The sequence below is a fragment of the Siniperca chuatsi genome, linkage group LG6, assembly GCF_020085105.1.
Source record: "Siniperca chuatsi isolate FFG_IHB_CAS linkage group LG6, ASM2008510v1, whole genome shotgun sequence".
In the NCBI taxonomy this organism is placed as follows: domain Eukaryota; kingdom Metazoa; phylum Chordata; class Actinopteri; order Centrarchiformes; family Sinipercidae; genus Siniperca; species Siniperca chuatsi.
In genome coordinates, this window is record NC_058047.1 from 27,311,991 (window position 1) to 27,336,241 (window position 24,251).

The window sequence follows — 24,251 nt, forward strand, 5'->3', positions numbered from 1 at the left end:
TTTTCACAGTTTCCAAAGTGAGTGAAAGCTGTGCGCTCCTGGCAGACAGTCACCCCCTCTCTCTCTCTCTCCACACCCAGCGCTCCCTCCGAGGCATGGTTAATGTGCGTTCCCTGAAAGAGGCGGAATCCACACTTATCTCTCTCCTCCAGATAAACCAGACAGGATGTCTGATTCTGCTCCTCCAATTCATCTGTCCATGGGAAAGAAAAAAAAAAAGGAAAAAAAAGGAGGAACGGGTTGAAACATTAACTTGTGGATTAGGAAGAGGTTCCCAGGAGCATCCAAAATCAGAGAGCGTGACAGAGACTGTGGGAGTGACATATGCAAACATGATCAAGTGTAATTACATGGAGAAGCCTCCTTGTTTCTATCAAAGGGCTTCTTTTAGCCACTGTTTGAGGAGTGAAAGGCAAGAAGTGCTGGACGTGTATAATTTATTCATGTGTTCCTACAAACCAAAAGGCATTGTGAGGCTGATTCAGTCATTACATGGTGAAAAGGTGTAAATCCCATTCGGAGTAAAATCAGTGTTCGTTCTTTTGAATTTCTGATTCCTTTAACAAATGGGCCGGATAACATGCTACACCGTGACAAATTCTATGTAGGTTTTTAAGGAGACTACACTGATCATTATCCATTTTACAAGGTGAAAAGATGCAAATCCAACAAGAAACTGAATCAGGACTTTCTGAAGTCTTTTATCCATAAACAAATACCTTGGCTGAAAAGTAGGTTAAGAGTAATAAATGAAATGTACCCTAAGAAAACGCCAATATCATCTTTTCCTGACTTTTTGTTAAAACTGGCTTATATCAGTTTTAAAAAGAATAAGAATCAGTTGGCAGGTCTTGGTTTAAATCTGGTTGAAAAGTGAAGGTTTTTTAGACGTCTAGGTTACATAAACCTGTATTTCAACAGCATTTTTGTGACTGTTTCCGCATGTACTTAGAAACTGGTTCACAATGAAATGTTGCTATTTTAATTCAGGTGAAACAACAGTTACCTAGATGTCTAAAAAACGTTTCACCCACATCAGTGCTTAGTGGGTTAAGATAACAGTTAAAATAATATTCAAGAATACATTTGAGACAGCTTTGGCTAAGTGAAAAATCTGCAATGAAATATGTGTGCACGTCCCATTGATCTTTGAAGGAAATGTAAAGTAGCTTTACTCTTTACTTTTCACCAATGTGCCAAATGATTTTTCCTGTTTTTGGTCGTATGCCTTTTTATTTTTTTACCAAATACATTTTTGACATGTCACAGTAAGAAAATCACAGGTGTAAATAATAAAATGAATGATGGCTGAGTTCCATTTGGCTGCTTCAGTTTCAGGGTCCTGGTAGTGTTCATGCTGGCTCACTGCTGGTCAGTCAGGGTCGTAGCTACCATTGAGGACACTGAAGTCAAGTCCTCTGTAATATTTCTGGGAATGTGGGGGGTTTAATGACATGCAGAGAAGTTTGCATTCTACAGTTACACACATAGTTCTTATCAGGCTGATTCTAATATATTATGTAGACTAAATATCTTAAAAATGTATTTGTTTTGGGCAAAAAATAAACAAGTTAAAATAAATTCAAATAAGCTAATACGTTATTTTAGTAAGTTAAAATGAGCCAGAAAGACATACCTGACAGAAGGCTTTGAAACAACATTGGCAGGAACCATAATGTACGGGGCTTTTTTTCACATACTCAAAAACAGAGTTTGGTTGGTGGCTAGTCAAAATGTCTTTGATTGATGGGTGGGGCTAGGGGAACATGGACTCCTGACTTCAGTATTTCACAAATCCTGACTACGGCCCTATGTTGTCCATGTATTGATTATGAGAAAGTAAGTTCAAAAGTAACCTCTCCCATCGGGTGCCTTCACTCCCAGGTCTGAACATCGTTCTCTTCATGTTCATAATCTTCTCTGTCCAATAGCCTGCTGTCTGCAGTCACCTATTATTATTGTTATTACACCTCTGGGGCTCCAGACCCTCAGGGGCCCCGGGCACCATTTCCCATAAGCCCAAGACGTTTGTAGGCTAAACACCACGGCTCGACAGAAGAGGCAAGTCCATGGGCGAGCCGAGGTGTCGCAGCTAGCTCAGATATGTCTGTAATAACAGCAGGATAGAAAGGACTGAACGGTGTAGACGTTTTTAGACAGCAGAGATTACTAGTAAAAAATTATTAAAAAGGAAGAGAGCGTTGGTTAGTTTTATGGATATGGACGGAATCAAGTTACAAGGACGTAAATACCCTCGCTGCCACGCTTGTAGTTTTTTCATAACTTTGTTAAAATCACAAAGGTTTCAGTTTCTCATAGCAAGTGCTGTAGTGGAGGCGATTTGTCGATTTATATGAAGAATATGGAAAGTAAACCCCAGGAACACATTTCATTTTTCAGAAAGACTGATGAAAGAAATGCTGAATGAGAGATTGCTTTGAGTTAGCTATAAAGCTGCTGTAATCAGTAAGCAATTTGAGGGGGGACGAGGGGGGATGCCATCCCCCTTGTTAGCCAAATGGCCAAAATCCGTCCCCCTTGTTAACCTGCTCAAAAGATGCTCTGCGGTTTGTCTCGTAGTGGCGCTTCACATTGCTGCTTTTAATAATCACCATGATCTTGGAACATATGAGACATACTGGATTTGGGAAGATTGAACATGAAAGCCTCTGTCCATTCTTGATTAAAAGCTCTGTTTCCGCTGTCTACTTTTCTCTTTTTAGAGCACGCCATGTGAAATTATTTCTCCAACTCGTCTCGTCTCCACTCTCCCTGCGTGTGTGTGTCTCACTCACTGACTCGACTCGCAAGCCGCTAAACCGGCAGTGCTGTAAAGGCTAGAAAAGCTGTGGCGGTTAAAATAGAAACACTCCATCAAGACTCAATAATTCTCAGTAAGTTATTGATATTCTCTACAGCAGACAGGGGGAAAGAGAAAGTGCGGCAGCAGCAGAGGCCGGGTCAGAAATGAACAGAGCTTGGACCAAAAGTCCCCTTGAATGCTCATATACGTTTTTGTTAATTTTTTTTTGTTCTCTCTTGTTATTTTTTCAAATAAAACAAATCTTTGTGACGCAAATTGAGTTTTTTTTACAATGTAACGTAATAATTATACATTATATCAGAGTTTTGTAAATGCCCCTAAAAATCTGTTCCAGCCAGGGGGAGCGAATCGCCCCTGTTTTTATGTTGACAATTATCACCCGACTCCGCAGTTCCCCTCAGTTCTACGGAGCATTTTAGCATCTTTAAACTCATTGTTCTGGTTTTACATCCTTCAACTTTGCTGCTTTGGTTTACTCTCACTGCTCCAAAGTTAGAGACTAGCTGGTGAACATAGTGCATTTAGCATGTAGCAGCTAAAGAGCCAGATAGTTTTCTCAGGAGTTGGTGGAGACCAAAAACAGAGCTAAAAGGAGGGTGAATATTGGACTTACATTCATCAAGTAACCAGAAACATGACTGAATGATAATGCTAATGCTAATGTTGCTCCATATTTGCTTAATGTGTTAATAGGCAACTGTTTGCTAACTCGTTGCCAAATCAACCTAATAAGGTGATAATATGTCAGTGTTGTGTTTTCAGCTTATTTCCAATGCTCTCAATCGGTCAAACAATCTATTAGTGCAGGTTTAAACACATTTGTGTGTAATCAAAATGACCAAAAATTAACTTGGGAAGAGGAGGGGTGGTGAGCGACGGGGGCCCACAGCTAATTTTTGCCACAGGGCCCCCTAGTGGGTTAATCCGACCCTGGTTGTCACTCAAAAGCAACGCATACAACAGCAGGCTATATTGGTACGGCTAAAATAGCAATACATACTTTCTGATGGAACTATATCAACTGAAAAAATAACTCTTTCTGACTTGTTAAATCATGAGCGAGAACATCATCGTCATTTCTATTTCAAAGCTAAAAGAACACCTCGAATAGGCTACGCCCAAAGAAGTTAGAGTTTTGTCTTGAGTTTAGATTTGTAAAATGCTTTAATAGTTTTTTGTAAAAAGATCAAAATTCAGTACTTGCAAAAAGCAAACATCAGACCTGCCACTGTGACGTGAGGGAAGGAATAAAGTAGTGGACAGTAATACTGTTTGAGGAAGAAAAAAGCACTTCTGTCTTCTTTGACCTCATCCTCATTGGTTTTGTACATCTGAGCCTTCTCATCACTGGCGTTTCATATCAATCATCCTCAACTAGACCACAATGCATGTGGCACATACAATGGGGCTCAGGGCTCACATTATATCAATGACAATAACAGGGCTCATAAAAAGGCTGTCCTTATACACAACGCATAAATGTGCATCAGTTATGTCAACGCCTGCCAGCATGATACACGCACACACGCACCCAGGCTACACACATGTGCCTGAGGGAAGGGCTACTGAAGCAGACGATGCAAGGTCTGAGGTCTGAGGGCACGACGTAGCGGAGAGGCTTTGTCTCAAGGAAACCCTGCGCATTAATATGATGAAACAAGTCGTCTTCTCCACTGATAGATCTCAAACTCCAAAGAAGAAGGTTCTGCAGGAATAGGGTCAATTAAATAATGACTGTAGGTGTGTTTCAGTCAGTGTTGCAGATTTCAGATTTGGAAACAGTTCAGTTTGGCAAAGACTTGCTGCTGGAAAGCCTCAGTCTCGTATTGCCTATGCCACCCACAGATCTCTAATGAATTCCTCTGATCCCAACTTTCATAAAGAAGACATTTGGAAAAGATTTCACAGATCAGTGTGCGTCACCGTAGCCTTTCAAGTTATTTCAACCGTGGAACATTTGAATCAGAATCTGCTGTATATTTGAGCATTTGGGGTGTGGGAGTTTAAGGCTGTAAACTGTTTCTTTATATTTGCCTAAAGCTTCCATAATGAGCAAGATATGGACCTTATCATGTTCTTCAATTATGGGGACCTTTAAAATTGTGCCAGGAGATGCTGTTATTAAAGAAATGAGAAAGTTATCTCTCCAAAACATGAATCAAAAATGAAACAAAAAAAAAATATTTTGCGCTGATGATCAAGGACATTCAGACACACTTGCTGTTGCAATAATTATCGCACTCACATCCAACAACAAAAGTTGGATCGTTCATGTCGATTCTCCTGGAGCTGCGAGCTAATTTGTTTAGAGTTTGTGTCTGTGTTTTCATCTACTTAAATGTTTTCCCTGCATTTCTGGACATGCAGTCATTTGAGACATTCGGCCACTGCAGTGTTTCGCTTTAGAGGGAAATCCTGTCTTTTCATAAGATAGCAATGCTGATTATGTTGTCAAGATGGATTTATGTCAGGTAAAAACTGCCCAGTTCCCCCTGCTCTGTGTACCCTGCTATATACTGCATATTGTAATTTAGGAGGCAGCTGTCATATTGAGTTTTCCCATTATCCAGTATGTACAGCATGGCTCAGAGTCAGACCCAATGCACTGGATGTGACTATACCATCTCTCTCTATCTCTCTTACACACACAACCCTGATTTATGAATTCAAATTAATTTTCAAATGAATAGTCAAAACAGAAGGCGGTTTAAGAAATCTGGTTTTACAGAATGGGCCTGTGGCAGGGCTCGTGCCTCCCAGCTGTGAAACACTGCTGACCCCTCATGGTCTGTGTGGCTTGAGGTGTCTCTCAAAGGCAGAGAGCACGAAGTACAGAAACAGTGAAGTTACGGGGGAAAGGGTTTGATCAAGGGGTTGAAAGTTTGAAGGCCAAACAGAAGTTGTAAAACCTTAATTTTATGCCTTTTATAAGGAGGATATTAATCATTGTCACAGACTTTACATAAAACTTAAAACAAAACATTTAGACACTGCACTCTATGAACAATCTAAAGGACGCATAAAATGCAGTGTCTGATATTAAATAAATAAATAAATAGTGAATTAATTAAATTCATAAATTAGTCACAATTTGTCACTCTGTTAAGCTAGGTTTGTTAGCGTTTAAGGCTAGTTTATGTGGTGTTACTTTTTTCCATTTTGAATTAAGATTCAGCCACACACATATATATATATATATATATATATATATATATATATATATATATATATATATATTGTAAATATTTTAGAAGTTGTGTGATGAGGGGAGCCCGTTTTTGTACTTGAGAGAGCATTGTTCACAAAATGTACCATTACATCACATTTGGCCCTGTGAGACCAAATGTGTATTTCCTTTCCCAAAATGCACTTTGGAGGTTCCAGATTTTCAGCAAAGGCTACTGTAAGGTGCCATTCCTATATAGGTTACAGCCACACAACACCTTTTTATTAAATACCATCGGCCCCTCGAGGTTCACTGCATTTTGCAACATGCAAATTAAATGTCAGTTGACCCATCTAGTAAAACAGGTGCAATAAAATTGGGGTAACACCCTCAGTCAGATCATTTCGTTATTGTTCTCTTACCACAATGCAGCATGATAAATAAAGGCATGATTACTCTGATGGATTACCTAACTCAGTCAAGTTTCAAGTCTCTAAATTCATTTATTGTAAGCAGGAAAAACAGAAATTAGAAATCTACAAATCTAACTCTGGTGTACTTTTAAAAATGGCTATTGTAAACTACAGTGTGGTTTGTCACAAATGGTAAAAACATGCAAAAACAACATAATCCTTTAACTTCGGGTGATAAGTTTGGCAGAAACCTCAGTTCAGCCTTTCTGTTTTCGGAGGTTTGCAGGATGTTGCCCGTTAGGTCTTTGTTTATAATTTAGGCCTCATCTGCGGATGCAAGTGTGACCTTGCGCAGCTTTGAGCTGTCTCAGCAGAGCGTCTGACCACGGCGGCTGACACAGCGAGACGTCTGCCTGTTTGGGGACAGAGGGTGTATGTAGGTCAGCCATGGGCCTGCATGCTGTGACAGCAGCGCGGTCACTGTGCTGTGCAGCAGGACAGGGATTGGAGTGGACAGAGAGAGCCGGCATGGAGAGGGGCCCCCCTCGCACGTCAGCACCGATACTTCCTCATTTGCCCCCTTAAACACTTTGACATTATCAGGCCACACCGAGCGACGTCCACCCTCATTATTCTCACCTTTGGTACTGCAGCAAAAAAAAATGGGCAAAGAGAAGAAGAAACCGGCAAAAGCACTAAGCAGACATCAGATCATGGTGCATGTCTGAAACGTTGGGATGGTCATTTGATGGGTACTGCCCCGTCCAAGTGACGAGACTAACAGTGATGTTCAATTACAACAAGGTTGCAATTTTAATACAGAGCTGTATAAACACCACCTTATTGTAAAAAAAAAAAAAAAAAATACTGGCAAACCAGTGTAACAGTTTACTTGTTTAGGATTAAAAAATATTTTGAAATGTTGCAGAATTAGTACTTACAGTACACATACAAACAGAATATTCAATGTATCAATATTTAAGAGTACATTATTTAAATACTGATTTGAATGTATTCATTACGCAACCAAGTAGTCCTTTTAACACATCTTTTATTGAAAAAGAGTCAAAGAGTACAGTTCCAAATACAAGCTGTTATAATCCCATAAATGACGACATACTGCCATCTAGCGGCTCAGATGTTGTATCACAAATTAAAATATGTACCCTGATGGTCGCAAATGAATTAATATTATTAAGATTTTATGTTTGAGATAATTTTATTGAGTACTAAGAATGTTAGTGAAACAGCTTTAGAGAGAAGAGAGTACTAACTTCGTAGAAGTTGGCCCTTTCCATGAAAATAATGGGTTTATATAAAAAGGTCAAAAAGGTGCTGAGTATGTTTTGTAAATGTTGTCATTGCTGTGGGTGACGCGCTGAAATGTAACAAATGTAAGAAAGAAGGAGCTCATCGGCTGTAAGGATGCATTGAACCGGACGCAGATTTGATGTTTGTCTTGATGCTGCTTGGCATTTTTCCTGAGAAAGACAAATGGGGAAGAAAAAAAATTAATAAATCACTAAATGCACATAAACACAGATTATCCTTCCAAGCTGTTTAGGTAAACAGAAAGAAATCTCGGTGGCTGTATTTGACATAAACGCTAGGTTACAATATTTTACATGTCTATGCAGAAATCTACAGGGCTCAGCACGTAGCAAGGGTCATTTTTTACAATCTGTCCACACAAATTAGTAAACAGTTCCCTTGAAATATTAGGCTCATTTGAGATTAATTCCTGCTGCGAAATACTAACCCAGCTCTCCAGGTCTCCTACCTGGCTGCCCTTGCTGCTGTGGAGCCACAGGTCCTCCCATACCTGCTTGCTGGCCTGAACCGCCACCAATGGTGACCTGCTGTAAGGTTGGACCTCCACTCATCATGGGCCCTTGTCCTGGATGTCCAGGGGCCACTGGACCTGGTGGTCTACATTTGGAAAGCCCCTTTCCAAATGCGACAGCTCCAACCAACGCGTTAGTGTCAGCGGGGTTGAAAGACGGTTTGTTCTGTCGTATTGCTGGGAGAAAAAAAAAAAAAAAAAAAAAAAAAAAACTTGTGTAAGTCAACATATTTCAATTCATAAATCAATTTGAGATAAATTACCTGGAAAGTGCAACATACCTGCACTTTCTGCATCTCTGTCATCACGAGGATTGTTAAGCTTCTCTAGCAGATTGGAACACAGTTTATTCAACGTCTGGATTTGTTTCTGTTGATAAAAACGTTACCAGGGTGGTTTGAACAATGCAAACTACAAAACAGAAGGCAAATGACTATTTTACATTTTTGCTTAGCAAAATTGCTTAATATTAGTAAGACAGCATCGATCCCCTCAGTCCATATGATCACTAACTGACCTGTGCCGCCTCTGGGCCAATTCGTGTTGCATCTGCACTCAGCTGTTTCTCCTGCTCCTCCACCTCTGGATCAGGCTTGGTCCGCAGGTAGTCTGGTACGATCTCGTGGCTGAACACTGGGACACGCTGCTCTGTGAGTTTCTGTGTGGGAAACAAGCAGAGGCGGTGAATGGACAGGTCAGAGAGATTGCTTAAAAAAAAAAAAAAAAAAAAAAAAAAACCTCAGAGAAGCAGACACCTCAGTCAGAGGCTTTGATACTCACTGCTAAATCCTCATCTCGGTCTGGAGACAGAAGCAGTGGTATTATAACCTGGTTGCGAAAGGATGGTGTCTTCTCATTCTTGAGCAGTTTATTGATAGTGTTCAGCTGACCGGACAGAAGAGCGAAGTTGTCCAAAACAGAAGGCCTGGATGACACAAACACACATCCCAGCATCTGAGAGGGGAAAAAAAACACTCCACAAAGAACATCTTTAAAACTCAAATCTGGAAATTATGATGACAAAACATCAGAGCATCTGCTCTCACATGTGTGAAGTTGTTTCATCTCATTGCTTTTATGCAGTAAAAAAATTAAAAAAATCCCATGACCGACCCAGTACTGTTAGTGCTGAGGTATTTATTTAGTGATGAAGTTGGACAGGTGTGGAGTACGGTGTTTCACGACCCTCCATCATACAGACAGATGGAATAAAAATATTTACATTTCAGATTTCAATTTCATAGGGAAAATCCACACTAAACTACGATGTTGTTTCTTGCATATAACACAATTCAATCTTAACTTGAGAATTTGACCAGAGAGACAAACCTAAGATGTGTTATTAGTTGATGGATGTTGAAGCTGGCCCATAGAAAGTGATTAACGGCTCTTTGTACACTGTGGCTGGGGTAATGGGGACAATGCAGAAGCTCTACATTCAAACACAACTAATTTCAACCATAGAAATGCACAAAGCCTCAACACTTATTAAATGTCAGTCATGAAGTCTTAAAGTAGTTACTTACCTTAAGAACAGTGTTGGCTATGTTAATAGAAACGTGTTTTTTTAGAGAGGATGTTCCCTTTAAGTTCAACGGCACAAACTGAAATCAATTACTCGTTAGTAAAATGCTGTGCTTACCATGTTAATCGCTCGTATTCATTTTCCAACTTATAAATGAAACTGTGAAGAGCGTTTTTGACGTGTGCTACCCGAGAGATGAGAGACTCCACCGACGCCTCTAACTGCTTCTCTTCTCGTTGCTGAGTGAGACAAGAAAAAACACCTCTGTCTGATAAACCAAAACACACTGAAGCATCCTAACGAGTATCTGTGGGGATAACAAGTTCGACAAATTAATGTTAGTTCAACTTTACATTAAGGTTGCCTTCATTATGTTATCCTAGCTAAACGAAAACTAACCTAACCTAGCTGTTACCTAATTTAGCAAGTTGGCTAACGTTACTGCTAGCTCTGCAAATAACGTTAAACCAGAAACACCGTATACAGGTCAAACTTCAATTAAAATACCAGTGAATAATATAGCAAAGTACCATACTGCAATGTACAATATATGGGTGTTAAAATAACATTACCTGCATTGTTAAACCACAAGCTAACGATGAAATGCTCTAAATCAGTCAAGACAGAAACACTTCCGGTTCACGTTGTCAAAATAAAAGCATGTGTTCTGAACTTGTCCACTTAACACTTTGTATTTCTTTTCACCACACGGAAATATACAAATATTTAGGAAATGCATCCAAAACAATAACCTGAGTATGTAAAATTACACGTATGTGCATTAGTCTTTTGCTGACAGCACTGAGAGCTTGCAGAAATAGGCTTGGACAAAAGGGGAGGAAAATAATACAGCAAGACAGGATTCTGGCTGCACACTGCTTTTCAACTACATTTCTAGTAAAATGTACAATATTGCATAGGATACTGTGGTACAACGGGTGTACATATTTTAGCCAGCTTGTAAGTAATGGGCAATAACTGCTTAAAAATATGGAACCAATGTCAAAAATCATGCCCAATATCAGGTGATAATGAGGATCAATACTAGTGCAGATTTTCATTTCAAGAACACAGATGTCGAACAATGTTATGTCAAGTAAATGTTTAGCATGAACACAGTTTCAACATTTGAGAGAAAGTAATTTGTATCTATGATTTATTTAATCATATTTGCTGATTGCAGGTAAACAGGAACAGTGTACTGTTAGTAAATGAATAGTAATAAATCAGGATAGGCACTAACAGTAGAAATAAAGGACAGGTAATTTTGTCGTTAAGCAATGCCAAATACTAAGCTGAGCAGGGAATGGTACAAGTTGCATCTTCATCAAGTATCCGATACAATATAATGTATAATATAATATAATGTAAAATGCACTATTGGAAGTTGGACATGTGGTGGTATTGTAGTGAAATGTCACAAAAATGAATATGGAGATTATCAGCTATAGGATATTCGTAAAAATGTGAATACCATAAATCCTCAGTACTAATGTGTTTGTCAGCTGTCACTAAAGAAATGATAAGTAATCTAGTGTACCCTCTCCATCACTTACTTTTATTAAGAAGCAACAAGCAACCAGGAACAGACTTTGTATCCAAAACATTTTATTTTGATAGTTGTCCAAGTGTTTAGTGTTTCAGGTAAGCATACAGAATAAAAATCTGACACCAACTGTGTTAGGCAGTTATTTTCTTCTAATGCTGATTCACAGTTCACTACACACAGAATTTCTACTTAAGGCTCTTGGTTGTACTTCCACATACACACACCACTGTGCAGTTAGTTTGACATCAGGGTTTGTATTAATTTGCTTGGTTTATCCACAAGTACATTCACTTGTTGGGTGAAGAAAGTAGAGAATTAAGAATTGTGTGGTAAGAGTTCTTTCTTCAGTTCTTCCAAGTGCATTTCATACAGACATGCCTCTCCAAGAACACAGGTGTAAAGCAAACATAGTGTATAAGAAGAGAGTGCTACATGTACTCATGTCTGGTGAGTACGTTCCTGACTGTAAAGGTAAAACGTTTGCTTCACAGTTCTGGCACAGCAGTGTAAACTTGGCGAGAGGAGTTTAGAAGAGGCTCTCGACGTCGCCCATTTCCACAACCACAGTCTTCAGCTGGGAGTAGTACTCGATTGTCACCTGGCCGTTCTCTCTGCCAAAGCCTGGGAAAGCACAGTAGAGTCTATTTTAGTGATTCGCCCTACTTTCATTCAGTAAAGATAATTCAGGTCACTCACTGCAATAAAATGTAATTTAAAAAATAAATAAATAAATAAAAATCCTACCTGAATTCTTGTATCCTCCAAATGGCAATTCCACAGGGCTGATGTTGTAGTTGTTGATGAAGCAGGTCCCTGCCTCCAGGTTCGCAGCCACACGATGGGCTCGAGAAATATCCCTGCAGGCGGAGCAAAAGGAACAGATTTCAGAGTTCAAAAGTTAAAATGCTGTTTCATCTGCCCTCCCACCACAGAGACGACTATTGTGCAATGAGTTCCACTTGGTAATTGCAACACTTTTATTGGCTGCTTTGTGAACTGCAGCCAATGGAATACAGTAGTAACTTTATTATCTTCAAGAGCAAACTGTCAGCATTGTGCATCAGTGGTTGCAACAGACTGCTGAGTAATCAGAATCAGAAATACTGTATTGATCCCCAAAGGGAAACTCTTTGACAAACTCAAGAGCGCTCTGCGTGTCCTCTGCTGACCTGGTGAAGACTCCAGAGGCCAGTCCAAAGGTGGTGTTGTTGGCCCTCTGGATCGCTTCTTCCTCTGTGTCGAAAGGCAGCACAGACATGACTGGGCCAAAGATCTCCTCCTTTACACAGGTCATGTCATCTCTGCAGTTATCTGTGCCGGGAGAAAAAGGACTGTAACAAATGGTGCATACTGGGACACAAAACAAGCAGATGGTGTAAAAACTGACTCCGATTATGTGATGGTATATCATCAGTAGCTGGAGTGGGCGCAAATGAGTGTTGTAAAAAATAAAGACGTACTGGAGAATATACAAAGAGACTTACCAAGTACACAGGGTGACATGAAGTAGCCCCCTTTCAATTTGGGGTCACTGGGGACAAAAGGCTCTCCACCACAAAGCACTTTGGCTCCCTGGAAAAACAGACATATTAGTCAAATAACTATGAGAACTAAGATAAATATAATCACACTTCATATAACTGCTTTGAGGTCTTGTGAAGGTACGGGGAGGTGCTATCACAGCTGGTTCATTCTCAGATAAATGCCTCTCCACAGTTCATTCATCCAACCTTTATTTTTACTCGGAAATACATTAGAGACCCCATTTACAATATAGCAGAGTAAAAAACAACCTAAGATCCTAGGCGACAAGAAACACAAATAAGAAACTTAGATAAAAATGGCAATAAAAAACAAAACAAACAAACAACAAATTAGTAAAATAAAAAAATTAAAGCAAATGAATCAACAACTTGTGGGTGCACAATGAGAAAAACTAGATTTTCCAAGCTCAGCAATATGATCTACATAAAGAGTGAACAGAACAGGCCGCAGAATTGAGCCTTGTGGGACACCTTTGGCAAGTTACTCAATTTTCCAGCAGGGACCATTCACGGTTCAGCTACTCTAATGATCAAAGGATTATAAAACACACCTCTTTCTTGGCCTGATTGACATATCCCAGCACTTTCTCCAGCTGGGGCTTGCTGATCAGCGCTCCCATTCGGGTGCCGTCCAGCAGGGGGTCACCCACAGGGATGGCCTTAGTCCTCTTCACCACTTCTTCCAGGAACCGGGGCATGATCTCTCTTTGCACAAACACTCTGGTCCCATTGCAGCAAACCTATACAATGCAGAGAGAAAATTGAACCTGTCAGAACTGACAAAGAATGTATTGGATCAGGCCGAGCTCGACATCATACAACGCAATACATACATTATACAAATGTCTCACCTGTCCCTGTGTCAGGAAGTTTGCCATGAGTGCTCCCTTCACTGCATTCTCCAGCTCGCAGTCTTTGAAGATAAGGAGGGGAGATTTCCCTCCAAGCTCCAGAGTCACCTGCTTCACCCCCTTTGCAGACATTTCCATGACCTGAGTGAAAGTAGGACACACAGGGCATTAGCGACAGGGACAACTGAAGCCTTGTAGAGCAGTTAAAGAAAGTGTTTTGCATGTTCTAAAAGAGTTATGACAAAGCACAAATGCTTAACATTACTGCAAAACGGAGCTTCTTCTGAAAACTGATGAGAAAGCCATGCCAATGACATCAGAAATCAAGGAGGACAGCTGAGGGAGGAATTCAAAAACGCAATGGAGCTAGTGGGCACCAAGGTTAGCGCTTTAGAGGGTCGCGTGGCCGCGGAGGCAGAAAGCGGTCATGCCGATTACCACCCTGCAACAAGAGGTAATCCAGCTGAAATGGATGTTACAGATTTGGAGCAGAAGAAGGAGGATTTGGAAGCGCGGTCCTGAGTGTAATCTGCGCAATAATTGGAGTGAAGGAGAGGCGGGAAAACGATCCCGGAATATGTGGCGCAGGTACTTAAAGAGTCGCTGGGACTGGAGAAAGCACCGGTATTAGACCGTGCACACCGTACTCTGAGGGAGAGGTCGGGAGGCGACCAAACAGCCAGAGCATTTGTGGTGAAATGCCACTTCTTCTAAGAATGAGAGCTACTGATGAAAAAGGCTATACAGAAGAAAGACATCGTCTCTCCTGACAAGATCCGAATCCAACCTGACTTTACTCAGGTGGTCATCTGGCAGCGGGCTGCATTCAGCCAGGTGTGAGGGATGCTGAGACGCTGGGAGGGGATACAATACGGATTGTTCTACCCGGCAGAGTTGACGATTACACTGAAAGATGGACTAAGGCGGAGTTTCAAGGACCCTAAACTAGCCAAGATGTTTGTAATGTAATGAACCTTCTGGCACTTCTGTTAGTCATGTTAGAGACTACAGCTGGAGGCACTAGCAGCCCCTATAGTTTAGAGGCCAGCGCAATATTGTTTCATTTTTTGTTCATTTTCCATGTAAAATATATGCTGTGGGTATATGTATTTGCGTGCATTTTTTATTTTTTTGGTTGATTCACTGGAAATCTGCCAAACCACCATTACACTCTAAATGGGTGGAAAGTGTTATGGCACATCTCAAGCTTGAAAAACTTGAAAAACACTCCACAAGGGGCTCAGTAAAAACATGTTTTTCAAGTCTGGAAGCCTTTCCTTTCCTACTTTGAACTAAATTCTGTATCCAAACAGGTCTATCCCCACCCTCAGAGTGTTGGCCGGTTGTTGTTTTTTGTTTTGTTCTTAAAAGTTCAATAAAAAAAAAAATAAAAAAAATAGATTTCAAAACGCTCTTCGGATAAGTTGATTTTAACATTATGTTTAAATCATAGCTCTGTACCTTTTTGCCTGTTGGCACACTGCCGGTGAAGGAGACTTTGGCAACCGTCGGGTGATGGCAGAGCAAGGAGCCAGTCTCTGCTCCGCCTTGTACCACACAGAAGAGCCCATCGGGTACCCCCGCCTCTTTGTAAATCTCCGCCAGAATGACAGCGGTCACAGGAGTCATTGGAGAGGGCTTAAATACCATGGCGTTACCTAAACACAACCCGATTTTAACACTGCAAGTTACGGTCCACACACTGTAGCTGTTTATGATTAAAAGGGACACAAGAAAACACATGATTGCTGGACAAACAGGCAGAAATAATTCTTATCATTCTTGTAATACACACTTTTGCAAACTCACCACATGCCAGAGCAGGAGCAGACTTCCACGATGCGATCTGGAAGGGGTAATTCCATGCGCCGATTCCCACGCACACACCAAGGGACTCTCTCCTGGTGTAAGCAAATGCTCCACCAGGAAGCTGGATATGCTGGCCTTCAACGAATGAAAACACAACGCAACTTTTTTTTAAACAAAACAACACAATTAATATAATACATAATTTTCTGAACTTCTGGAAATATCACACTTTTTTTCGGGACAAAAACAAAAGCGTTAGTGTACCCACCTGCAAGCGTACCAGCCAGGCCAGCATAGTACTCAATGCACTGCCAGGCAATATCAATATCCACCAGTGCTTCAGTGATGGACTTGCCGTTGTTGATCACTTCCAGCTTTGCAATCTTCTCCCTTCTTTCCTGTTTTGATTGGAATAAAAAGAAAAGTTGTAAATGCAAAGCTTTGACAGAACTATTTAAAACGACACTCTGCGGTAGTTTAGTTTCATTACATGTATACAGATACCTTTAAGATTATGCAACGACAGGGAAAAAGCGAGGTTGAAATCTTCACCCCTGTGACATCAAAGAACACAAAAAGGTCCATTTTGTGCAAATGTAGGCCAGCAGTGGAGGGAGGGGGGCGAGTTTGTGCTTTTAATGAATAACTAGTGTCTTACTGCATGCTTGCAACAGTCAGCTCCAATTTATTTTGCGCAACACTGAATGACTGACTTGTTTCCAGTAATGCAGATGGTAATGACACAACACAGCTTGACCGTCTCACCCTGATAATCCGGGCGGCCTCTAGCATCACCCGAGCCCTCTCCATGCCTGCCATCTTGCTCCACTTTAGGTAGGCAGCGTGGGCGCTCTTCATGGCCTCGTCCACCTCCTCAGGCCCGCAGGGCACCATCTGACACAAGACACGGCCTGCACACACAAGAAGAGCAGCGGGTCACAGGCCGGCTGAGCTCCAAGACAACTCACGCGAGAATTCAAGAATGATGGTGAAATCTCAATTATTGCTATAATGTAACAAATGCAACAGGAAAACTCCCCCCCCCCTCCCAGATTGTCCCTTTCAATTACATTCATTCAACTTAAAAACGCCAGTTATTCCACCCCACCAAAGAAGAAGAAATCAGGGAGGGTTTCAGTTACTAACAGTAACCCATTGTAGGGCATCCCTACAAACTTTTAAACGGGGCTCTAAGATGTTTTCACAAATGTCATTATTGAGACGTTGTATTAAATAATGAAGCAGACGTTAGTGTGCTGTATTTACCAGTCGCAGGCTCATACACGGGCTCTACGTTTTTCTGCTGCCTGGGTTTGACTCGCTTCCCAGCCCAGAAATTCAGATCATCCGTGACGACCACGGTTCCGGTCGTGGCTCCGGGCATGGAGTCGAGAAGTGTCTGGGCCATTTTCAGAGGGAGTAGGACCTGGAAAGAACACACGGAATGACAGCTGAAACTGACATTAAGTGAATTACCCTGCATATGCCCTTAACCGTTTGCACACAAAAAAAAACTGTTCGCACTGCTAAAGTGAAGCTAGCACGAAAGCACTTAACTAACCTAGCATGAGGGAAAGCAATAACGTTACACGAGAGCTAACACAGCTAACTTGTTTAGTACACGTAGAACACAGAAAAATGCAAACTCACCTTCTACAGCTGAGCTGGATGTAATGTCGACGCCAGACACACACACACACACACACGGACCTTTCAACGCGTCTGGACGCCGTTATAAGCAGACAGGACACGCCTCTGCACGGAGGTGTAGTGACAGTGTAATAACCCCGACAGGATGCGTGCCCCCTGGCCGCGGGAGCGCGCATGCCTTCGGTGAAGGTGCGAATGAAAAATATAGTAACATTATTGTTTAATTGATCACTCTCGTATTGGTGTTTAAGTAAATGCTTTTATTCTTCTGTACGTGTGATCGAACTTCGTGTTGCACTGAAAAACGAAGGCAATCGTATCTTTTTCTTCATAAACCAAACGTTTTTTTTTTTTCCATGATCATTTGACAATGTTGTCATTTGCCACGGAGCCGGTTACTTGGTCGCCCTGTGTTACTCTTTGGAAGCTGCAACCTTTTGTGAGGAAGTTGTTCATTCTAATAGCTGCGGTTAAATCAAGATCCCTGCAGCCAGTCCAACACACTGCTCCTCGCCTAGCCTACATCTACTTGACTCGAAATGTACAGTGAACTGAATGCAGCATTGTAAACAATGGTTTGTCCTTGTAATCCACGTTTACATTGCAAATGATAGCCTGCCTTTGGATATTGATGTAAATGGTTCTGGACTCCCCCCCCTCCATAAAGGCTAATAAATAATCATCATCATAATGATAATGCATTGTATTTAAATATCACTTTTCATAACACAAAGCGATTAAGGTAGGCTACTTGTACTATCATGCAGGACAAAATATGTAACCCTCTCTATAATGCACAGATGATGCCCTACTATCAAGTATTTTATTTAGTGTGTACTTCACATCATGCCTAATGACCTTGGTGAATATGGTGAAGTTTGTTCTTTCCGAGCAAAAGTTAGAGTGAGATACAAATTCTTTCAGACTGCATTTTCAACCTTTTTTACTTGTTATAGAGTATGAATTTACGGTGCTGTGATTGAGAAATAAGGAACAAATCTGAAAAGCTGCAACCAGAAAAGGCGTCTTCACTCTTTACATGAATTCAGTTAACTGACCATGACTCCATGGAAAAGCTATATTGACCCTGGGAGCATCATTCTGTTCAAAGAAAGTAAATTGTACTGAAAGTGGAACAATGATCAAAACTGTGATTTACAACTCAGCGCTTCTCTGGCTAACCAGTTAACTGGTTAGTTTTTTTAGCAGCAATTTCAAGTAGGTGTCCTCCAGGGTTACTGGTTACAAGTGGTACATAATCATGCTGCTGCTACAGTTTCAACTAGAGCCAGGACGAGAGCTGTGAAGTCTCTGCTTTCGCTTCCAAGTTAGTCTGAGTTTATATATTGTAAGATCTTAATATCTGTCTTTAAGTCATGCACTTTTCATCAGGCTTGACAGTTGATATGCTGTCAAAATATGTTTCTTGTAGAGACCTCGGATCCAGAGACTTACTGCTCACAGTGACAACACATCAGACCAGCTGGGAACCCACCTTCTGCATTTCTGGACTCAAAGTCTTTAATGTAATCCCTCTGGATCTGAAGACAGAAACATCAGTGACAATTACTGGTTTAAACTCAACAGAGACTTTCAACCTTGTTTTTTTTTTTATTATAATCCATAATATACATTTAGTAAGAGGACTTGGGACAATTTTTTCAAAAATGTTATCACTTAATGGTTATAATTGTGACTCTTCTTTTAAGGTTGGTTTCACTGTCACGTTGTATTCACTCTTTATTTTACTGTAAAAGACTAACTTTCTATTGGTACTGGTTTTGTTTTACTATTGTGTGTGTGTGTGTGTGTGTGTGTGTGTGTGTGTTGTGTGCCAGAGACACAGACATATGCTGGAAAGTAATTTGACTTGCAGTGACTTTATTTCTGCACTTAACAAGAGCAAAACAGAGTATATTTGGTCTCATCCAGCAGAAAACCTCTCTGTTTTGCTGAAAGTACTATTGCTTCTTGCTACGACGCAAGAGCAACTCAAGTTATTATTGTCTTTTTAATTTCACTGAACAGCAGATTGCAGACGTGTCTCAAGACACACTGTAACACAACTTCTCAGGTAATTATTAACACACACGGTTGCCAAATTATATTTTCCCTTGACAGTTCAGTAGATAGGTGGAGAGTGAATTCATACATGGTCTCTGTGGTTGGTTTTATCTTAATTGCCATTCATAAACTTGTCTTGATGTCCCTGATCGCTCAGTCCTTTGACAGCCGCAAGTGTCCGTTTGCATTAGCATCCCAACATGTCTAATGATCCTTACACAGGTGTAATGTCCCCACCTGTAAACAACGTGACCCTGGTGAGACACTGGCTTGAGATTAATGGATTGGAGGATCACCGATCAACATTCCAAGGTTTTTTTAGAAGAAATCATGGCAACTTTGTTTAACTGTCCTATATGCAACAAAAAACGAAACAAAACTGTATAATTTAGGTCAATGTCTATCAAAAGCACATCCAAGCCTGGACCCGCAGGGCTTATATCTATATCTATTATATCTTATATCTAGTATCTTTAATCGTGATCAAGTATCCAGATAAGAACAGTTTTACAAAACATTTACAGAGAAATACTGTGTCATTATTAATCATTCATTTAAATGATATGCTCTGTGTTTCTTTTCAAAGGTACCCAACCAGAAGGCAGAACCATGTTTGTGTCTAAACATCCTTTCCTCCAGGATCGCACAGGACACGGAGATGTAAGTACATTGTTAAAAGCATGCTCTTCACGCTGAATGGCTACACTTCTGTTGGCAAATTGCTGAATGTGGTGTCTGTAAGACTAAAGTCATTTTCTGTTAGGTTCCTTGTACTATCTTTCATAGGATGCTTGGTTGGGAATGCTTAGAAACAAGTTTAAAAAAGAGGTGAAGCCCACTCCCGAGGTACAGTACAGAGAAAAGCATGGCAAAAGGAGGCTGCCAGTGTCTTTGGCAGAAGGGAACTCATCACAGGCACAGCAGCCAGCAAAGGAAGCCATGGTGAGTGTCCATTATTCCACAAGCAAGTCAGCAGCTTATTCTCTTCACAAGTGGAAATTAAAGTAACAAATAACCTGTGATGAAATTAAGACCGCAGCTCGTTTTGCCTGATTGTCACAAGCAGTAGCTCGCAGGATGACATTGTTGCTGTTGTTCATCGTAACCTTACAGTTTCCTTTGTCTGATTTTCTTTCTCGTCCATCCAGATGGCTGCTGGCGAGGATGCTGCAATTCAAGGCCACGGCTCTGCAACCTCTACTGTCAAGGTAGGAACCACCCTGAAGCCTGCTGCACACTACAAGCTTTTGCCCTAAGACAAACAACTCTTGCAGTTTAAGTTCAATAAAGTCCTGTAGTGTGCAGCAGCCAGAAGCAGAAGCTTGCAGGATATAATTGTTACTGTTGACCATCCTAAAAAACTGGTTCTAATTTAATGATGTCTTACTAGACCGCTGCTGGCAAGGATGGAGACATCTCCGTAATCGCCAGTGTAAGTTTTCAGATGATGCATATTCACTGTTTTTTTAAACAAAACCTACTTTTTCCTCATTATGAAGTGTAATGTCATATAAAATTTACAGGGAACTGAAAACAGCTATAGTGTACAGATGCATGTCGCACGAATGAAAGAGGAGTGCCCGTTCAAACATGGACACCCTGAAGGAGAAAATGAAGAGGGCATTCGTTTCATTCAGAGCCACTCCACCGGTGACATTCCTCAGGAGTTCCCAGCTTTCCAGCATATCAGCATTGTGAGTTCAAACCCCGCATGGAGTTAATGTACAAAAGTTTCACTTTTAATAAGTTACTCTTCCAGACAAATTTGTAATGTATGGAAATAATCATCTTTTAGATTTTCTCTGAAATTGATCACAGCTATGAAGAGGTTGCTGGAAGGCTTTGGAAAAGACAAAACTGCTGAGGCCAGGAGGAGGAGGCCGGGGGGAGGGGATTTTACTCCAGGACCAGAGGGCACTCGGCCAGGAATGTGAGGAGACACACAAAGGAATTTAGAACTTTAGAACAGTCAGTGCTGCAATACTCCTGCTCCCCCACCTCTTCACTGAAAATCCAGACAGGCTCTATGTAATTGACAAGATTAGAGCACCATTTTCCTGGGATTTCCATGGGATTTTCCTTTGCTTATGGCAGTCTTGCAAAGAACTTCTTTCTCATTTCCTTTTTATTGCATATAATCGTGTGAATAATATAACTTACTGCCAAAAAAAAAGCTGCTCGTGTGGTAAACATGTTCAGGCAACTTCCAAATCAGATGTGCTGACTAATTCTTGTGAGCTGAGATTTCAGCTTTTGATATTCAGTGCACATCTGGGATAGACAGGGCATCCTCACCTCTCAGAATGAACCACAGCAAAGAAGTAATACACTCCATTAAACCAAACGAGACCCAGCAGCCATGCAAGAGCTCATAATATGCAAAACTTTTGTAAGCAAAAGAGAATCCCACAATTTCCAGTAGGCATGATGGTACTAATGTATTTCTGTTGACCCTCCAAATGCTTGACCGAGGAACGACAGACATCTGCAAGCATCTGGCTTCAGGTATACGATGTGTGGTCTGTTTTTGTGCAATGAGCAAATCAAGACAAGATAAAAAGTGATGTATCAAATCTAATGGTGGGTTGGAGTGCCCACATTTTCCTGTATCAAAATGGAAAAAACCCTCAAATCATACGCCTACCAGCACTTTACAACTTAACTGCAAAATGATGTCATTGTTTAGAACTTGGTATCTAATTAACCTACACAAGATGAATATACAATAGAAACAGCATTTAAGCTGCCACTGCAGACAGTCAAATCACACTGAGAGAGTGCTTGAACACAGAGTCAGAGTACATGCAAATATTTTTATGGGAACAAGTACAAAAAAGTGAGCCTCATATATGAGTCCTCACACACAAGCACAAACACACACACACACTCTCTAGTTCGAGTCAAGTCCGTTGTATTGAATTGTTGGATTAATGGATTTATTGACATTAAAGGAGCTCGGCCTATGATTTAGCAACTGAGATGTCTAACCCAGGAGTGACCTGGTTGATAGTAGCACAGCGACACCCAATGTACACAACGGAAATAATTCCATTCTGGTTATTTCAACAACATATTTGGCTCTTACAGACATTATATAATGTTTATTGTATTTTTTCCGGTGTATTTTGTATTTACTAAGTTTTTATTTATTTATTTTTGCAAATTATAAGTGCTCAACCCTCAAAACCTTGCTGACAGCTGCTGTTTCATCGTCATTTATTATATGATGGTTATTATTTTCATTACTACAGCAGAACTTCTAAAGCTTCCTCACAGAGCTCCAAAAGGTTCAGGTAACCCTAAGAACGGGTTCTTCTAAGAACCTTTTCTTGAAGGTTCCTCAAAGCACCTTAAGAGGTTCCTCCACAGTTTCAAATTGAAGAAGTTTCAAAAGTTCTCAAGGATCTTGTGGTTTTAACAGTATACATGCAGTGGCCATACAGCTGTTTTTCAGGACTTATAGATCAAAACGTCTTCGCCATATGTGGTGGTTGCACTTCCACTTCCCAACTAACCTTTTTTGCTCCTGTTTTGAGCATTTTGAGCATTGATTGTAAACATAGCTACTGTGTGTGTGTGTATGAAGTCATAGAAGCTGAACGATCCCACTACATCACAATGGCCATTTCTCCTAACTGGGATCACATTTGAAGAATTGGGAATTAAATGTTCAGTTTCACAGCTCTTGCATAACTGAGAATCCCAGATATAGTAAGAGCCTAAATGTTGGGTCATTACTTCTGCTTCTAACGTTCATATTCCAATGTGCCATAAATGTTGTCTTTCAATATGTGATCCTCTCCTCTACTAGACACTGACAAATTTCACTCCTCCAGGAAGGAGGAAGGAGCCACCTTAACAACCTCCATGTCCACTCCTCAAGACTCAGGCTTGCCATCTATAGCCCACTACTGACTCATTTGTTCTGTACACACTGAGCTGAGAGTATTTCAGACAAAATCCCTGCATAACATTGTTGACTACAGCAGTGCTCTGCCTGTCACGTACAGTGTACAGTATACTCATACTGTAAACATTTGCACATTCCCAATGGAAATATTTAGCTCACTGCACAAACTGTCATTTAAATAAGTCATACTGTACATATACACAAAATACCAAAGCAAATTCCTTGTATGTGTAAACCTACTTGGCAATAAAGATTATTCTGATTCTAATCATTTATTTAATCTGTAACATCCATGAGCCCCAGGAAATAGGGGATTGGTAGAATCTCTAAAAAAATCTAATATTCTTTTCGTCTGAAGAAGTATTGGGATGCATGCGTAGCCCACTGATAAGTACATACCAAAACATTACAGGATCATCAGTATAAAGCGCAATTCCATGTTAAAGAGAAGTATTGTACCTGGTTGCTCGTACTTGCTGGTAGCTCATCTTTATTCAGAGATGGCACAAACAGATGAATGTGCATAGTGACGCCTAGTGGTAGGCGTGGTAACATTACAAGCAGACAGATTTAGAAACGATTGGAACTCGTATTGATATTGAAGTTGAAATTGAATGGGATAAACAGTGCATCATCATGATAAAAAATTAACTGCAGGAACTCAATGTGAGCCATAGCTTAGCCCTATTTTTTGGTTTGTGTGCTCCACGAACTATTCAGCTGAAAACTAAAATCGCTGTGCCTCAGGCTTCCTTTCTAACACCCCTATTAGACAAGAATGGAATAACCATTTTGGAGCTTTAACTATATTTTAATGCTAATACTTTTGTAATTTTGCATAAGTTAAGTTTTGAATGCAGGACTTTTACTTGTAACAGAGTATTTCTACACTGTGGTATTGTTACTTTCACTTAAATAAAAAATGAGAGTACTAACTAAACACTATCAGTCTATTGTCTTGATAAACCTTTACAGGTGGTTACTGTTATAATAAAATTGATGTATTAATTTGAAGTTAAAACGTTTTATTTCATTACTGATCAAATCATGTATTGTTTGGTTAAATGGGAAGGCCAAATGCATTAACAAGTTCTTCATATGGA

The 24,251-nt window shown here is 40.5% G+C and overlaps 2 protein-coding genes across 6 annotated transcripts; both read right to left on the reverse strand.

Annotated features, from left to right (window-relative positions):
• Positions 1 to 7,437: 7,437 nt before the first annotated feature.
• Positions 7,438 to 10,479, reverse strand: med8 (mediator complex subunit 8). Of its 4 annotated transcripts, none has more exons than XM_044199472.1 (7): positions 10,344 to 10,479; positions 9,889 to 10,010; positions 9,027 to 9,171; positions 8,764 to 8,904; positions 8,528 to 8,567; positions 8,184 to 8,423; positions 7,438 to 7,884 (listed from the first exon to the last, which is right to left on the reverse strand). In XM_044199472.1, the coding sequence occupies exons 1-7, from the start codon at positions 10,347 to 10,349 to the stop codon at positions 7,814 to 7,816; spliced, it is 765 nt and encodes a 254-aa protein (XP_044055407.1). In that variant the 5' UTR covers positions 10,350 to 10,479; the 3' UTR covers positions 7,438 to 7,813. The 4 variants fall into 4 exon arrangements, with proteins under 4 accessions (XP_044055407.1, XP_044055406.1, XP_044055402.1 ...); XM_044199471.1 differs by having other exon boundaries at positions 8,226 to 8,423; positions 8,528 to 8,615; XM_044199467.1 differs by having other exon boundaries at positions 8,163 to 8,423; positions 8,528 to 8,615.
• An 880-nt stretch (positions 10,480 to 11,359) lies between these two features.
• LOC122877642 (4-trimethylaminobutyraldehyde dehydrogenase) lies at positions 11,360 to 17,335 on the reverse strand. Of its 2 annotated transcripts, none has more exons than XM_044199465.1 (12): positions 17,175 to 17,335; positions 16,791 to 16,950; positions 16,290 to 16,435; positions 15,793 to 15,922; positions 15,525 to 15,659; positions 15,177 to 15,373; positions 13,716 to 13,856; positions 13,416 to 13,604; positions 12,805 to 12,892; positions 12,490 to 12,631; positions 12,065 to 12,177; positions 11,360 to 11,941 (listed from the first exon to the last, which is right to left on the reverse strand). In XM_044199465.1, exons 2-12 carry the CDS (start codon positions 16,930 to 16,932, stop codon positions 11,847 to 11,849), a joined length of 1,518 nt encoding a protein of 505 aa, XP_044055400.1. In that variant the 5' UTR covers positions 16,933 to 16,950; positions 17,175 to 17,335; the 3' UTR covers positions 11,360 to 11,846. The 2 variants fall into 2 exon arrangements, with proteins under 2 accessions (XP_044055400.1, XP_044055401.1); XM_044199466.1 differs by lacking the exon at positions 17,175 to 17,335 and adding an exon at positions 17,086 to 17,140.
• Between the last annotated feature and the right edge of the window lie 6,916 nt (positions 17,336 to 24,251).

Excerpts from the sequence above, each read along its gene's own strand:
- med8 (XM_044199467.1), bottom strand. Across the intron at positions 8,905-9,026 it reads ACCGAGATGAGGATTTAGCA|AAACTCACAGAGCAGCGTGT; the intron begins GTGAGTATCAAA and ends TTTCCCACACAG. Across the intron at positions 8,616-8,763 it reads TTGGCCCAGAGGCGGCACAG|AAACAAATCCAGACGTTGAA; the intron begins GTCAGTTAGTGA and ends TTTTATCAACAG.
- LOC122877642 (XM_044199465.1), bottom strand. The coding sequence starts at position 16,932 with ATGGCCCAGACACTTCTCGACTCCATGCCCGGAGCCACGACCGGAACC. Across the intron at positions 16,436-16,790 it reads CGTGTATGAGCCTGCGACTG|GCCGTGTCTTGTGTCAGATG; the intron begins GTAAATACAGCA and ends TTGTGTGTGCAG. Across the intron at positions 12,893-13,415 it reads TCAATCAGGCCAAGAAAGAG|GGAGCCAAAGTGCTTTGTGG; the intron begins GTGTGTTTTATA and ends CTGTTTTTCCAG.